Source organism: Pseudopipra pipra, chromosome 6, assembly GCF_036250125.1.
Source record: "Pseudopipra pipra isolate bDixPip1 chromosome 6, bDixPip1.hap1, whole genome shotgun sequence".
NCBI lineage: Eukaryota > Metazoa > Chordata > Aves > Passeriformes > Pipridae > Pseudopipra > Pseudopipra pipra.
Window position 1 is genome coordinate 26,670,518 of NC_087554.1, and position 17,084 is coordinate 26,687,601.

General features: G+C 44.0%; 1 protein-coding gene across 2 annotated transcripts in view; it reads left to right on the forward strand.

Annotated features, from left to right (window-relative positions):
- The first annotated feature begins 4,556 nt into the window (after positions 1 to 4,556).
- Positions 4,557 to 17,084, forward strand: part of ITPKA (inositol-trisphosphate 3-kinase A) — a 41,635-nt gene continuing 29,107 nt past the window's right edge. Inside the window, exons 1-2 of one of the 2 annotated variants that reach the window (XM_064658073.1) lie at positions 4,557 to 5,315; positions 5,646 to 5,696. In XM_064658073.1, coding sequence (XP_064514143.1) covers positions 4,812 to 5,315; positions 5,646 to 5,696 — 555 coding nt within the window. In that variant the 5' untranslated portion in view covers positions 4,557 to 4,811. The remainder of the gene's footprint in view (positions 5,316 to 5,645; positions 5,697 to 17,084) is intronic. The other variant, XM_064658074.1, reaches the window with a different exon arrangement.

A 17,084-nucleotide genomic window follows, 5' to 3' on the forward strand; every position in this document is an offset into this window, starting at 1 on the left:
CTTAGATCTGTAGAACCATACTCACATCCACAGATATCCTACATCTCCCTCCTAGATGAGGATCTGTTCAATCCCCTGCTAAGTCAACTGTCATATCTTGGAAACCCAACTTTATTCCACAGCATAAATCCAGGAGTTTCTTTCCTGTGTTTCCCCAGCAGCTTTGGATTCCCCTTTTAGGTCATCAACTTTCCAAAGCCTCTGGGTTGCTTGGGAGCAGTACTATGGGATACTGAGCTGACAGAAGGGCTGGGGAGTGCAAAAAGTGATTTCTGCCTGTGCTGATCCATAGATTATGAGCCAGAGGTCCAGGGTGGCTGAAGCATTCTTTGTGCCACTGCACATCTTAATAATCCAGCTACAGTATGATTTTAAAAATTGTTGCCTAAGTTACAGTTATGCTGCTTCTTAGGCAAAAAAAGGATTCCTCTTTTTATTTATTTTTAATATGGCTTTCATTAGGCAGGTGTCCAGAGTTTATATTAAAAAGACCCCATGTCTTGCATACAGAAATTTGGCAAATAGCCTACAAAAATTAACCTGGAAAATAAGGAGCTTCCATTTATTGCAGCTACTGTTTTCATGTCACATAACCTGGCCTTGGAGTCTCATTCTCCTCCTGCATGCAGCAGCTGTGTACTTGCATAATTTGAACTGGTTGTGTTTGTATGACAAAAAGAGGATGAGACTGTAACTTGCTCACTTAGTGTAATGAGCAGCAAAGAGAGAGCAATTAAAACATGCAGTCGGGGCCCCCAGCCCGGGGAGCTGGTGGCAAGCCACTGAAGCTGCCTGTTGTCACTGCCGCTGTTACTCTGCCAGCTGCACTGGGCAGGCCAGCTGGCCACCCCATCACCTGCTCTGCTCCCACCTCTTTTGTGCAGAGAAGTATCATCCCTCCACAGAGTTGCTCCTGACAACAATCCTGAGAGGCAGGCAGCCCATCCATCCCTTTCCCCCTTGACTTCTTGGGAAGACGTGCTCTTCATCTCAGCCACTGGGGGGAACCTCCGCCTCAGGCATGAACGGCCCGTGGCTGAGCTCGGATCTTTCCTTAGGCACGGCCAGCACTCAGGCCATATGCCTTTCTTCCAGTTCGGAAAAAAAGGAACTTTCTGTATAAAAATGCACCCAACTTTTTTTCTCCCCAGTTATATCCTGAAAGAGATATTACAGCTACTTACAAAAGCTTGTATGTCTTGCATTCAAAAGAGACGTGATTCACAACTCTCAAGCACTTTTCAGGTGTATCAAGTTCGTGCTCAGGTTGAAATTAAAGAATGTGGCATTTCTCAGATGTCATCCTCTAGGGTCTCTGAGAAATCTCATGTGGGCAGTGAAGTATTTTGTGCTACACAGGCGAAATTAAACTCAAGGCTCCCCTCTAGATCATATTTAAACAGTTGTCTTCACAAAATCTTTCAAATTGTTTAGAAATGTCCATCGCATCTTTGCCTCTGTATTGGCAAGGCTCAGACACCCTATGGGAATGCAAACTGAAAGGAATTTGAAACAAGCGATATGTTAATGAAAACAATGTTTAGAAAGGGATTTCACAGGAATGAAATAGACTCTCATTTTTGCCAATATAAATAAAGGCAGAAAGCTCTTTTTGTAGCAGGAGTGTGTGAAATGTGAAACCCCGGCAGTGCAAAGCAATACCGATATGAATCAGAATGACTGCGATAAGCAAAACACTTTACCCCTGGAGGTGGGAACGTGATCTGGCGGTTACAGTAGCAGAGAGCAAATTTGAAGCTCCCCGTTTCTGCCCCTGACAAACTATATGTCTGTAGATCATTCACGTACTGTCTATCAGTTTACCCATCTGTAAAACAGAGACATATTTATCTGTATCTTATCAGAGCCAATTCTTGCCAAGCATTGCTAATGAGCACCGAGAGCCCTGTCTTGTCAGGAATGCAGGATTTCACAAGTAGAAAGTACAAGTCATTAGCTCTTTGCCAGAACACAGAGATCATTCCTTTTGGGAAAACAGCTGTACACTTACAAGCAAATGTGGTGATACTGACTGAAGAATCTCTTTATTCTCCTGGCAGTGTTGAAAGACTTGGAATTAAATCTTACACAAACTTCAGATCACTAGCTCTCTAAAGCATATATCCTATAAAAGAAGTCAATTAAACCAATCAATTTCCAATAATCAATATTATTAAAAAGAGATTTTTTTATTTTTTATGCATTTATTAAAACAAAAATGCACTGGGTACTTTTATTTCTACCTTCATTAACTGAAAGTAAAATCTTTAAAGTGATATTTTATAACTGAACGGAGTTGGCAGTCTTACAGCTGTTGCCAAGGTTAAGGTTCCTAAATAAGGTTTCCTAACCATAGACCACACATAATCCTGTCATTGCAGAATCAGCAAACAGAACAACAGCAAAAAGAGACTGGAAATCGAAATATCCTTCCACATGCAGTAGGGCATCCCTGAAGGTTCCTGTTTGGCCTGTGAAAGCTCGCACTTAACCCCTCTCCCATGAATAAATATATTTTTCTAGCTTGCTTGCCTACAGACGGAAGGTGACACAGTGACATAAAATAGTTACATGCGTCCAACCTGTGTGTGTGTAATTCTGGATACCCATTTAAAACTGGCCTTTACATTTTCTGCTCTATCTATAAATTTATCACTGTGAGCCTTCTTATAAAACCATCAATTATAAAATCATGCATTTGATTAAACTGTTATGACTTTGGGTATGTATTAGACCTAATCAGATTTCATGTTTTGAGACTGCCTTTCTGCACCATGAAATCTGAAACTAATTACAAAGTTAATAATAAAAGCAGTGACTATCTTCTTTCAGAAAAAACTTAAATCCATTACAGTTTACCATGAAGGAACACCCTCCTACAGGTGCTTTGGTTTTCTTTCTGCCTAGTGGAGAAAAGCTGCACTGCCAACCATTTTCCTCTGCACTTAACTGGTAGTGTTTTCACATAGTTTGGCGGCATTGTCACCCCTGCCTCATCTACTACATACACCTTGGGAGAACTCCCACGACTGCTTGTACACAAAGAACTAAATCCACCACAAGACTTGGCCATCTAAACTGGAAATTCAGACTGCCCAAATTCCTAGCCAGGCACCACCAAATTCTAGAAAACTATTTGAAGATGCCTGAATTGTTATTTATTAAGTTTCCCAGCTGCCTTCCTGTCTGCTCCTGAACATTCACAGGCTGTGGGCCCTGTGAGAGGCACAGCAGTCACCTCAAGAGAAGGCATGTCATCTTGAAACAGGCTTTTTCAAAGGTAGCCTGTAAGATCGGGCAGTAAAATAGTCAAATGCAGCTGAATAATCTGAACAAATCACAGGACAGGTTACCAAATTATTTTATAGCATCACGGCACCGAGGAGTCCCAGGCGTGGCTCGGGTTGGGCCTGCGTTATGTGTGGAGTGAGCACAGCCCCTTCTGCAAGGTACTCACAGCCCAAGTACCAGGGAAGAGACAGCAGATGGTAAGAGACAGATGGGAGCGTACAAGGAAACAATGAGATAAATGAGCAAAAACTCAGTTGAAGACTTCAGCATTTGGTTCCAAAATTATTAATTTTACTAATCATTTCAGCTGATGTAACCCTACATTTGAACGCCTTTCCTGTTCCAAAGGTCTTAATAGCTACAATTACAACACATGCCTCAGCCCAGCACGGGTTACATTTTAGATAAAGAGTGGGAGTTAAGGAGGCAAGAAGTACCAAGAAGGGGGTGTCTCAAATGCTGAAATTAATTCGTAAAGGAGGCTGGGGTATCTCGGCAACATGCAGCTTAAGGCAACCTGATTAAGCACAGCTCAGTAGGCAACGCGCTGACTGACGGAAAATTCAGGCTTTACGGGAGGCCGGCGCTGGCCCGCAGCCCGTCACACGCGGGCGAGCCTGTTCTCAGCCAGCCGGGGATGTCACACGCGAGACGCGCAGCTCCACCAGCGCGGCCGGCGGGAGCCCCCGCGCCCCGGAGGCTCAGTCAGCTGCTGCCCCGCGCCGTGCACCGGGGCGGACTCACCGCGGGGTCACTCGCGCACAACGACCTGGTCCCCGCGGGTTGGTGACAGCCCAGTCGGCCCCCCCGCCCCCGCGGGGAGCGCTGAGCCACCCCCAGGATGTCGCGGTCCCGGACGGCAGCCCTGGGGGCCAGGGCGTGCGCCGAGGTGCATCCCGCTGGCAGGGCACATCGAGGGGCGGGGATCACACGCGGACCCTGAAGGGGCCGAAATCCCGAGAGAGCGGCAAAGGCCACCTCCCCCCGTCCCCACAGCCGGGAGGGGGCTGGGGCGGGTCGCACCGCCCCTCCGGCCCGCGGGCGGGCCGGGGCGCGCCGCCCTGCGCAGCCGCCGTGCCCGGGGAGCCGCTGCCCGGCGAGGGGCGGTGGGCGGGAGGCGGTGCCGCTCGGAGGTAAGGCGGGGGCGCCATACCGGGACATCCCACCGGGACACCCCGAGGCCGCTCCTCGGGGGCCGCCTCAGGGAAAGCGAAACCAAAAGGAGGGTGGCGGCGGGAAGGGGCGGGCAAGGGGCTCCCCGCGCCGCGTCTCGACTCGACTCGCTCCTCCCCTCGGCGCCGAGGCGGAGCGGGCGGTGGCGGCGGGCGGGCTCAGCGCGCCCCCATGGCCCTGGTGCTGGGTCAGCGGGCACAGTAGCCGCCTCCGGCTATTCCCGCGGGTGACTCAGAGCTGCCCAGGGAAGGCAGGCTGGAGATGCGCCTCGCCTCCGGGCTTCGGGCTGCGGCCGGAGACTGAGCCACAAAGAAGTTTCCCTGGCGGCGGTGGCGAGGCGCTCCTCCATGCACCCCTCCGGCCGCCGATCCTGGAGCGCTGCTCGGCAGGCGCCCGGCGCCGACCCTGCCATGGAGCCCCGCGCGGGGCTGCACAGCAGCCCGGAGCTCAGCCGGGCCAAGCGGCTGAGCGTGGGGGAGCTCCGCTCCCTCTTCGAAGCTCGCTGCGCCGCCGTCGCTGCCGCCGCCGCCCGCCAGCTGCCTGACCCGGCGAAGAGGGGCTGCCGACGCCCCAACGGGGTGCTGCCGCCCGTCATCCCCCGGCTCACCGTCACCGCCGAGGAGAGCGAGGAGACGCAGGGCAGCCCCCAGGCGCGGCCGCCGCAGCCGGAGGGCGGCTGGCTGAGGACGGGCAGCTCGCTGCACCTGCAGTCCCGCAGACTGTCCAACTCCTCGCTCTCCTCCACCGGCTCCTCGTCCCTCCTGGAAGACTCGGAGGACGACGTGCTGAGCGACACGGAGTGCAGGAGCCAGGGTATCGTGCACTTGGAGCACGGCGAGGACACCAGCCAGGTAGGGAGGAGCGGGGGGAGCGGTTCGCGCCTAACGGGGCTGCTGGGCGTCTCACGGACGCTTCGGGGCCACCAGGCGCTCCCGCTTGAAGTTTCCGTGACCCAACTCCACGCTAACTCCGGGAAACTCCTGTCCTGGGGCCGGCAGCAGTGCAGCGCGGTACACAGGCTGTTGCGCCTGTTGGAAAAGCGCTGCTGCACGTTGGCTCTTCTAAAACCCGGCCAGGTGTGCGCTGTGAAATTGTGCTTGATGTCCCAAGAATACGGGGAGATGGTTTTTGATCATAAGTGAATTGTTCTTTCTTTTCTTTTTTTTTTTTTTTTTCCCCAGTCTCCTGTGTCAGATGTTCAAAATAAAATTTTTCCAGGCACTTACCAGCAGGTATTTTTTTCTCTCTTTCAATCCTGGAGTCTGTGGTTGTCAATTTTTGAGCTGCTTCTTGCTGTGAGCATGACAGGAGATGGGGAGGAGCTTGGAATGGATAGAATGCATGCTTTTGTCTGTTCTGGCAGCAACACATTCTTCTCAGTAAATCCCCTCTGTAATTTGGCAGCTTTCATCCTTGAAGTGCACTTTTAAAGGCACATAGTTAGTTGCTTTTTCATGGTCTTTAATGTATATTTGTCTGACTCCTTAGTGTGCTTCTGAGGCTTTTGTACCTGAAATATGTAGCTTTAGTGAATTTCCCCTCCTACCTTTATTGATACCACAACTTCAGTTGTTGTTCTACTGCCAGCTCATGGGTCCTGAATTGTTTTCAAGCAGAACATATGCTTTAGTAAAAAACGCATAAGGAAGAAGTAATGCAACTTGTAGGTGATACCTCCAGCTGGACTTTTCTCATGATAATTATGGGTTTACTACTTTAGAGGACACATAGTACAGGAGCTAAAATGCTGTGCACAATATTGGTTTTGTTTGCATCAACTTGTGGCCTTTTTTTGGAAGAGGAAAAAAATTAAAAAGGTTTTGTACTTTGTAATGTTGAATATCAAGAAACCTGTAATATTAATATTTAATTTGTACTTTTGATTCTGAGATAGAATCTGGTTTGTAGGGGAAAAAATTACTGTCATTTTGCTTTCTTTTCTAAAATACATGCTGTGCTAGTGGAGATTTTGTGAAAGTAGCAGGAGAATAGAAATTAAAGATAACAAAGAGCATACCCCTGCTATTGCAATGGATGTATGTGTGGTTAATGGGGAACAAGAATTAAGTGATGGCACTTTAGCAATACGGAGAACTCTGAAATGGTACTGTGGCATCTGGTTAACTTGTTTGTGAATATAGATTGAAGTAAAACTGATTCTTCAGACAAGAAGCCATGCTACCTCTAAGGTTTTGCTTCTGCATCTCTGGAGTCATTGGTATTGTATGCAATATTGAATCCTAAATGATTAGAAGTGTATCCTTCCCTGTAGCCTGACATGCATGTATCTAATACAGCATAAATGGATGTGAGTGGTACTACTTTCTTCTAAGAAATCTTTATAGTCACCTTTTAAAAGCCTTCAGTCACCTTTTAACTACAAGAAAATAAACTATTAAAAGAAGCAGATCTTTAACAATGATTTATAGACAAATTAAAAATGTCTCTATTATAAATGTTTTAACTCTGAGAGATTGTCCTGTTCATTAAGGTGCCCGGGAAATTGGGAACTTTGATAGTATTGTAATAATTCAGTTTTTGAAAATGTTTTTGCAGTTTTCCCAAGTTTAGCGCAGCTGCAGAATTGTTGAGTGTCTCCTTCGTAAAGTAAGTATTCACTCAACTGGTAGAATATTTGATGTTTTAAAAGGCTGAGTTATTTTTCCATATCTGCAGTGTACAGGAAGATGGGGCAAACTGCCCACCATGAGCCTGCATTCTGCCTGATTTTCTTTATTTCGTTATCCCTTCTGTGACAAGTTGTCAAACCAGAGCAGAGAGTGGTACCTCAGACTCTAAACCAGCAGAATTTCATGGCACTGCCTGATAAATTAGATGGGCCAAACATTTAATCTTCTCAATGAGAGCTCATATGGTTCATCCCTACCTTCCTTGCTGCATTACCCTCAAATCCCAGGAATCTGCTGTTTCCCATGTGGTCAGGTACACTGCCCTTCATCTCAGATGGCCACACTGTTTGCTCACCAATACCTGGAGGCATCCAGGACAGTCTTGTTCTTGTGTTTGATATCTTCTGGTACTGGACAATGCTGTGACACCAGCAATTACTGCACTCAGCTATATAGACTTGACAGAAACCGTTTCTTTAGTGAAGTAGGGAGTTCATACCGTGCCACAGTAGGAGACTGTGCTTTGAATCTCTGAGGGTTCAACTTTACAGGATGTGTCCCTTCTGCTCTTAAATCTTGAGGCAGGATGAATAAGTGTGTTTTAGAATGGAAGGCTTTGGGTTCAAGGCAGGCACATACATGTGAAAATAACTACAAATTTTGGGATAGCCCAAGGAATGATTTTATATTTTGAAGAGTTTATTTAGAGGCATTTTGGCACATTTTGTTCATATTTGTTGATTTTAGTGTATTTTAATAGGTGAAGGCTTGTTCTCAGAGTGGAACACAAAGGATAGAGACTTTTCTGAAGGAAACTGAAATCACAGGTGGGCCAGACTTACTGTTTTGGCATTTTAAAATGTCCCTTGTATTGGGGAATTTCCTTATATTTTTCTTTGGAAATGTTAGAAATTAATTTGGAGCCTGGCACCTTATGATTAAGCTCAGACCAGTGTTCAAGGAACTGCTGGGCTGTCAAGCCTACCAGGCTCACCAGTGCCTAGCAGGGACCTTGGAAACTTGCCCAGGACTTCAACTGTGGGGGCAGAAGTTCTGATAATGTTCCTGTTATCAGGGCTTCAAGGCTTCCATCAGCAGATCCAGGAACGTAAGCTGAAGAAGGTCCTCCCAGGCCTCTCTAGTGTGCTGACCTGGAGATTAAGGCCCCGCTGAGTCTTTGAAATATTGTAGGCTCTCGGGCAACCTGTGCAGGACCGTGTGAGAGATGGGAAGCTCTGGAGCCCTTCCTCTGTATCCAGGGATTGCTGCCCTGCAGTTCTCAGGCCTTAAATGCCAGGTTGGTATGCCTGGGAGTGCTGTCCCTAACTGTATGCCTTGGAGGACAGTTTTCCTTGGCAGCTCACTTAGTAAACAGCTCTCCTAGAGGATGAGTGATTCAGTAAAGTGTTTCACAGAGCATTCTGGGTTGGATAGATTGACACTTAATGACAATGTTAAATTTTTGAGCACAGTTTCTTATTGAGCACAGTATGTGGGCATGTCCCTGGAGTGTTAGGGCCTGTGTTGGGGGGCATGAATACTTTGGGACTAATGGCTGACAATGACAGTGCAGTCCCAGCGTGGCTCCGCTGGAACAAAATGACGTTTTCATCTGGGCAGGCCCACCTTTGAGAGAAGCTCAGTGGGTGGTGTTCCAGTTTCTCTGCATACATTACACATATCATTTTGCAGTAATTAACAGAGACTTTGGAATCCGGGCTCTCCTGGCTTTCCTGAAGGAAGACCCTTCTGACAGTGAAGAGTTGGAAGTGTGAGAGAAGCCTGTTCTGTTGTTGTCCTGTTCCTTCAACTTGTGGTTCAGTGAAAACCAGTTGTGCGAAGAGGTGCTAATGGAATTAGCATAATGCCATAGTTGAAGCTTCGTCAATCTTGGCAGTTAACTTAATGAAAAAATATTGATTATTTTTTATATAGCCAGTTGACAGAATAGATTTTACCCTATGGCAACAGCTAACATTCCTGCCTTCTCTTGCATTTAAATGGGAAGCATACTTTTGTACCCATGCTTCATGCCATCTGGGAGGTGTATACACACAGTTGAATCTTGCAGTGAAAACACCAGTGGTGCATTTATAGTAATGGAGAGAGTACAAGAGCTATATATTTTTGTCTTCATTCTGTGAATGAGCAATTTTAAGAAATATGAAGTCTGGTTAGCACCTTCTTCATTGGGACAGAGACTCTAAAAAGTGGTTTTCGTAGAAAATAAACACCATGATAATGTACAGCAGCCTCTTGTCCTCTTTATAGGAGAGTGTTATTTACTAGATAGAAACATGCCAAATAAATCTACTAATTTTCATAACTGTGACCTGTCATTCCAAATTCCTAGAGCTGTAACCATGAGAACAGCTGACAGTTTGCTAGAGAAAAAGCAGTTCTGTTCTTGTCTGCAGTGATACCAGTCCAGAAACTTTGGGGGATAGCCATTAGTGAGGCTGGTATGGTTTCACTGATCTTCTTGCCATTATTTTTCGTGACACCAAGTACCTTAAAAAGGACAAGTGTATAGAGAGGCACACACACTTAATAACTAACTAACTAAATTAATAAATACAGTCTGAAAGTTTCAACTACTTTGGCTCAGGGGTGGGTTACATAAGCTAATGCAGTAGAATAAAATTGTTATTTTTAAAGGAAGAATAGGAATGAAGGGATGACATAAGTAAGACTGTTAATGGGGTTTTAGCCTACTTTCAAAAGGAAAGGAAGCTTGTATAATCACTCTATCAATTCCATTTTAACAACTTCAGTAGGCTTCAGCCAAATTTGGCAGTGGCATAGACATCTCAAAGTTTCTTCAAGAACTCTTTGAAGTTCCGCAAAGCTCAGACTCTGGGTGGAAGAGAGGAAACCAAAAGAAGTGCATACTTTTTCTTCTCTGGGGGAGAAGGTGTAAGAGGAGTTAAGCAGTTGTCTTCTGCTTTGCTTATTGACTAGCAAATTGGTATGTGCATACTGGCTCGTCCATAGGTGCTTACATGCTTGATCCAGCTGCAGCAGGTAGTGTCTCATGTACTGAGGGTAATTAGGAGAAACCGTGGAAGGCAGTATACAGTGCTGTGGGCTGGTGAGGTTAGGGAATATGGAATGCGCTAGTTAAGGGACAGGGGAGAAAGATGACAAAATTCCCAAGAGGTGTGGAAATGTGAGAGAGATTGGAGGGCTTTTGAAACAAGTTTATAGAGGACAGTGACAAGCTGTAGATACTCTGAAAAGAGTGCAGGACAGAAGATACCAGTCAAGTAGAAACCAGGCTTCATTAGTTTGCTGCTCATGAAACAGCTACTTTTAAGGGAGTACCTTTCATGCTTCTAAAAAAATCCAGATTTATAATGACAGTACCATATACTGAAATCTTCCTATTGTATACTGAACAAATATGAGGTGAACAGCAGTAATGTTCCACATTTGCACGTTGCACAGTTATTGGAACAAATCCTGAATTGAGAGCCACCTCTCAGTTTGAGGATGGATTCTTTGCCACTGTACACTTGAGTGGTGGAGTATATCAAAACATCAGCAGTATCAGGTCTAATGGTGACTGTTTATTAGTAATGTGAATTCTTGTCTATAAGGAAATGAGTTGGTTCTTGCCAAATCACTTGAGAGAGAGGCAATTAAATGTCTTATCAGTTAAGAGTTTCTGACTGTGGATATATCTGAGATGGTAACTTACAGGTTACAAGATTCTTGTCTTTTGAATCCATTTCACCCTGATAGATTTCATTTGTCAGATGTTAAAGGACATCTTGTTTGGGCATACAGTTTAAAACTGAAAGATAATTTTTTTCTTATGACCTGTTGGATTAGGTATGTTGTAGAAGTTTCTCTGTATGCATACTTTTACAGTTCAGACTTCCTTATAATACTTATTACAGCTGGAAAGAGGGAAAAAGAAATAACAGCAACTCCTCATCATTGGATGGTGTATATTTAAAGAGGTCACAGCATATTTTTCTTCAAGCTATCATTGACTGAGCAGATTTATTTCTGAAAACCTATGCCAGTCTCAAAAGGAATAAGGGCAGTGGCTGGAACAATAGTTTTGAAATTTTGCATGTATATATATATTTGGGTTCTGACACCTGTTAGACTGGTTTGATTAGAGTGAACAGTTTTTTAATTCATTAATTTAACTACCACATTTAATTAATGTGGTAGCTAACATTCAAAAATAACCTCAAGTCACATCTAAAGTTTATTATAAATGGAATGTGTTTAAGTGAGTCAGTTTGATTAAATGCTCACAATGGGATGGAATTAAATATAGTTAATATTTCTCAAAGCTGAGAATTCATGCTGTGTTTATGTGGTAGATAGTTGTTTGTTTAACAGTGACTGAGAGAAGAACTAAGGATCATGATACAACATTTTGTGGTGATTATCTATAAAATGTGATGGCATAAAAGGTAACATTAACCTTACACACCTTGGAAGGAAAAGGTGATCTTATGTGCAGCAGCGAAGTCACTGTCTGTCTCTCTTCTACCTTCTCTATCAGTGTAGTTTTTGCAGAGAAAGGGGTCTGAGGCAGAGAGAATTTGCTTGTCAGTCCATGTTAATTTGGATCTTGCATACCATAGGTTTAAATTGCCTTCTTAAGTGCTCTTCTCAGCCTTCTCTACCAAAAGAGCTTCATCTAAAAGGCTCACAAGTTGGGCAAGATGACATTGTCTGTCCATAGCATAGCATACCTGGGGAAAAATATAACGAAAAAAGTGTGTGTAGAGGGGGCTGAGCAGGTGTTAATCTCCATCAGCTCTTTCTGAACAAAAGCATAGGGAAGAGGGAGAGGCTACCTGTCCATCCAGTGTCAGACTAGCAAATACACTGGGATGTTGTTTCTTGTTTATCTTGGGATAATACATAACCAGCAACATTTGAGTGGATTTTTGGATTGATAAATGCTAAGCCTCTTGCAAGGGATGAAATTTTCTCTTACGTTCCAAAATATGGAGGTATGAGATTGATACTGTAGAAACCTACCCTGAACTCATCAGGTCAGGCTATTATTGCTTGTTACCAAATCTTCTATTCCTCAGCAAGCTTGGGAAGAAGTTAGCCAAAGACCAATTGACAGATCATTTGAAGCAGTTATCATAGACTTGACATGATCCAGATTTAGAGCTTGGGACAAAATTTCCAAGCCAGTTGGTGACTATAGCAAGCATGACACAGATGCTGCTTTGTGGGAGCTTGGCATTAACCCAGAATCCAGGAACACTCCATATCTGCTGGCTGAGATATTCAAATAAGGTGGTACAGTGAATGCAAGCTCTTTAAACTGTTTACCCCAGCCCACTGATACCACCTTTATTTTACTCACGTTCAACTTCAATCTGCCCTTCTTATTCAGCCTTCTGTCCTCATCTGTACTTGAGCCACATTCATAGCAGAGGTGTGGTTACAGATGATAAACAATATATACAGATACATGTTGTGTCTGCATGTAATTGGTACTGAAATGTCTGTGATTCACAGTCCACCAGAGGATTACCTGTTTAAGAGGAAGCTGGGATGTTGCAGAACTGTGTGAATAAGTTAGTGGGAATGGCACAGTTCACTTGTGATGTATCAGAGGAAACTACTATAGTCTTCATACAATTTTCATGTGATAAGAATAATGCCTCTTGATAAATTACATTGAACACTGCATAGAAAGAGAATACCAGTGATGGTAGGAACTCATCATTCATTATCAATACAACTGATTCTGTCTCCTGCTCTCTGCCACATTCCAACATATATCTTAGATATATCTGCCTTCACTACTCTGAGCTGCTATAGAGAACACAGCTTTCTTTGTGTCTTAGCTCTTTTCAAGCAGCTCCATGTAGCTGAGGACACTGCAACAGTTCTTCTCAGTGATGTTTACTCTAGACAGCACATCTTTTCTGTGCTCTACTTTTTTTGCTTCTGTGGTGGAATGCAGGCTTCTATTTCTCACCTTTGAGGTGCTGGTGCTCGTCAAAGTCTGTAGGTCCTGCACATGCAAGGGATCAAATGGAGCTCAGCTGTGAGCGCTGTGCTCAGCCAGCCCACTCCAGACACAGGAGGTGAGCTTGAGGAGGCTTAGTTGTGCACGAGGCAGCTGTGAACTAGGTTTTCCTGTATGAGGGCCATCTCTCACCGGCACATTAACCTGGCTAGCCAGTGCTGGCTCACTCTGCGGCAAATACTTTGGAAATGGAGGGAGCATTGTTGCCATGTATCAACACCTTCCTATACTGGAACCTCTTCAGATGCTCTGAATTCACCACCCCTGCTGAAAATCTTCAAAGATCCTCTGAGCATGTGGCACAGGTAGTGGTATTCTCTTGTGCTTTCAAATGACCAGTCTTATGGGCAGACACATTGTGATGGGTAGCTGCGTGATTCTAATGCAGGCTAGTCAAGAACAAAACTTTGGAGATAAAGGAGGTAAGACGGTTGTGATGGGTACAGGATATGTATAGGCAGACAGAAGGGGAGTGATTGGGAGTGGTTGGGAAGGCTGCTGGAAATGCAAGAGGAAGGACTAGAGGGAAGATCAAAACTTAATGGGCAAGCAGACTATTATTGCTTTAAAATCACGGAAAATACATTTTCAAAAAAAGCAGATCAGGAGAACGTGTGACAACTAAATTAAGAAATCATCAGTCAGGCATTAAAAGTATATGTAAGGAAAGAACTCAAGTGCCTGCAGTGTGGGTATATTAATGTTCTACAGTCTTTAATTACAAGCAGGCATAGCAATCGATGCACAGAATTCATGACTTTCAACTGTTTTATATTTCCAATCAACTCAAAGGACAAGTTACAGTTCCATAGTGACTGATAACATTGCAGGACCTCTATTTTTTCATAGGTAGGTATGCAGGAGATCACAGGAAGGGAAAGACTGACTTTCTGATTTAACACTGCTGAATGCTGATGTGGAGAACTACTCGCCTTTCACAGTGTCCCTGGGAAAAACTAGGCAAGTTATTTATGCAGACTATCACCATGGCCCTTAACTGTATTTTTCTTATTCTCCTATTGACTGACTTGAGAGTGTGGGTCTTACTAGCAGAAATGCTCAACATTTGTACATGCAACCAAAGTTAATGGGAGCTGTTTTACAACACTGTCATACTGTGTTGTATGACACCGGGTATTAGGAAAAGCAAACTGACATCTGAGATTAAGCTTTCAAAGTTAGTGGGTACTTTTCATATTAACCTTTCTTTCCTTCAGTATTTTTCCTATAAGATATAAATAAAACAATTCATATAGCAAGATTGTGAAAACAGATTCACTAAAATTTGGAAAACACTCTACGACTGCAGTGATGGCCGTCTTAAAATGCCACACACAACTCAGTAACCATGTTTACAGTAGATTTTCAGTAGGTGAAGTAAAAATGGTAAAGGCAATGAGGGCAAAATTAAAAAAATGCTGCTTTTTATAGAAATGCTGCTTATTGTGTTTGTTTACACTGAATAAATAGGAACTACAATATGTTATTATATTATTAAAGACTCTGTCATAAGCTCTGCAGAAAACGGTAAATGTTGCCATGAATAGGATAACTTTTGTATCAAAAACCTAAATTCTGCTGATTTCTAACTTTTGAGTACTCAGTTTTTCATTTAAGACATTTTTAAAGTTCCAGTGCAAACATAATTCTGCATCTGCATGCGTTCCAGTAGCTGAAGCTGCTGACATGTGGCAGTGATGTTTCATCCCTCTTCCATTTCCAAAGCATGTGCTGCAGAGCAAGCCCAGCACTGGCCAGCCTGGTTAACTTGCCTGTACTAGAGAGGGCACTCACTAGAGTGCTGTACTTAGAGAGGCTCTTCAAGCCCTGTGAGAGATGGCCCTCTTGTATCAGGAAAACCTAGTTCACAGCTGCCTCATGCACGGCTGAGCCTCCTCAAGCTCACCTCCTGTGTCTGAAGAGTTGGATAGGTGAACGCATCCCTTATAGATGAGCTCCATCGATCCCTTGTGTGTGCTGTGCCCAGCAGTCTCCACAGAAGGTAATTAAATACTACTGAAAGCCTACTGTAAATTAATTTGAGGTTCTTACAATTTGCCAGATTTGGTCAGGTTGACTTCTGCTCTTCAGAAGCAAGCTTCTTCTTCAAAGCTTGCTTCTGCTTTGAAAACTCCGCTCTTCCTAGATTTCAGGCTTCTTCCTCAAAATTCAAGGTTAAAAAGCTTTTCAGGGGATTCATTAGCAATTTTGTAGTGGGGTCCATATGAATCTTTTTATAGCCTCGGAAACAGCTGAAGTTTTTTTGGAGTTGTTCAATCTGAAACAAACCAAACACTTCTTGCCATTTTTGCCCTTCTTTGAGGTGAGTAACTTAGAACAAATAACAAGAGAATGAAACAGGAAGAATTCTTGTGCATTGGTGCTTTGGTGGCTGTACAGGACCCTGATCTTCTGAAAGAGACAGAGCTAGAGCAAGTCTGTATGGCATCTGTATTCTTCTCCATTGTTGTATGCTTATGTGATGCAGTAGAAAGGATAAAAATCTGTGTGAACAGTGTTCTTGCATGCAGATGGGCTGTTATCTTCAGTTGAGTTTGAGTGGGTTGTTGGCTAAGTGCACTTGACCTTAATGTTCTAATCACTTTAAGCTCTGCTTGCTGCGGGCTCCCTCCTTTGCCACCCATGTATGTTCTGTAGGAACAGCATCATCAACCCTACAAAGGGTCAGCTTTGATCAGAGGAAAATGTAATCTGAAGAAATTTAGAAACTTTCTTATGCTTCAGCCCTCACTTTTCCTAGTGGAAAAATGCTGAGTATCAGAATTTCAAGATGATAATTGGATACAGTTTGTATTGTCTTGCTCTGTGAAATTCAGATAAGGAACTTTTTTGCCTTCTTTGTGCTAACCTAGAAGGAGTAAGCAATGAAATTCCAAGGTACTCATTTTAGTACAGATCCTGCCATTCTGCTGAAAAACGTATAAAGGATTTTAAAGTGGAGACTCCTGACTTCCAGGTGCTTTTGCTTATCACTTGTTCATCACATAGCTACCACAGGCAGTCAGTAGTAAAAATAATGAAGCTATATTCTAAATATGTTAGGAAGAAGTGAGCCTCTAGAGTTCTCTCCGCCCTAGTGATCTGTCTGGATCTGGGCACTAATCAGGCCCCTATAACAGTTTCGTGACTTGTTTTCCCAACATTTATAGCAAGACCAAAGAGAATGTGTGCCTTCAGCAAAGAGACCAGGAAGGGAGGAAGTCCTGGGCTCTCTAATAGCCCAGTGCATGTTAATCACTATGCCAACAGTCTCCAAGGCTTTTTCCAGCAGTAGGACTGGCTGACGTCCTGAGCATGGTTTCCCATTCCAATGTTTAAACGGGAGTGGCAGAAAACTAATCGTATTTTTTCTGTCCCTGTTTATCAATTGGGACTTTCTGCGTTATCTGTAGAAATATATCCTCTTCCATTGCTATAGTTTTGTGTCTTGATCCTAGTCTGCCTTTTCAGACCTGATTTTATAGGCAACAGTCCTGTCTGGGACAGGGGATGGCTATAGGATGAATGTAGCCGAGTCACCAATATTCTTTTTACATTGCATTCTTAAAGAAAAAGGGCAGACAGGGCAGCAAAATCTTGGCTTGTGAAGTAACTTCTCTGCATGGCTTGTTCCCCTGTGCCAAGTTTAGGTTATCAACCATCTGCAAATGACATTTCAAATGTCTGTTTTGTCTTTGTCTATTGAGCCCTGGTATTGATGTTGGTTGCTCTTGGGTTCTGCTACCTATGTCCAATCTGGCACAGACGCTGCTGCTTGCTCCATATTTCAGGAGGCTGGTGTAGGTGGTTGTGCGAGATATGGGAGTGTGGCTTGCAGTTCTGTTGCTAGGAGCCAACAGTATGAAGTTCTTTGAAGTTTTATGGGGTTTTTTTTGTCTCTTTTACTATGAGATAAAAATTTTGGTAGATATGTTGTTTATATAAACGACACCCTGTTTATTTTACTT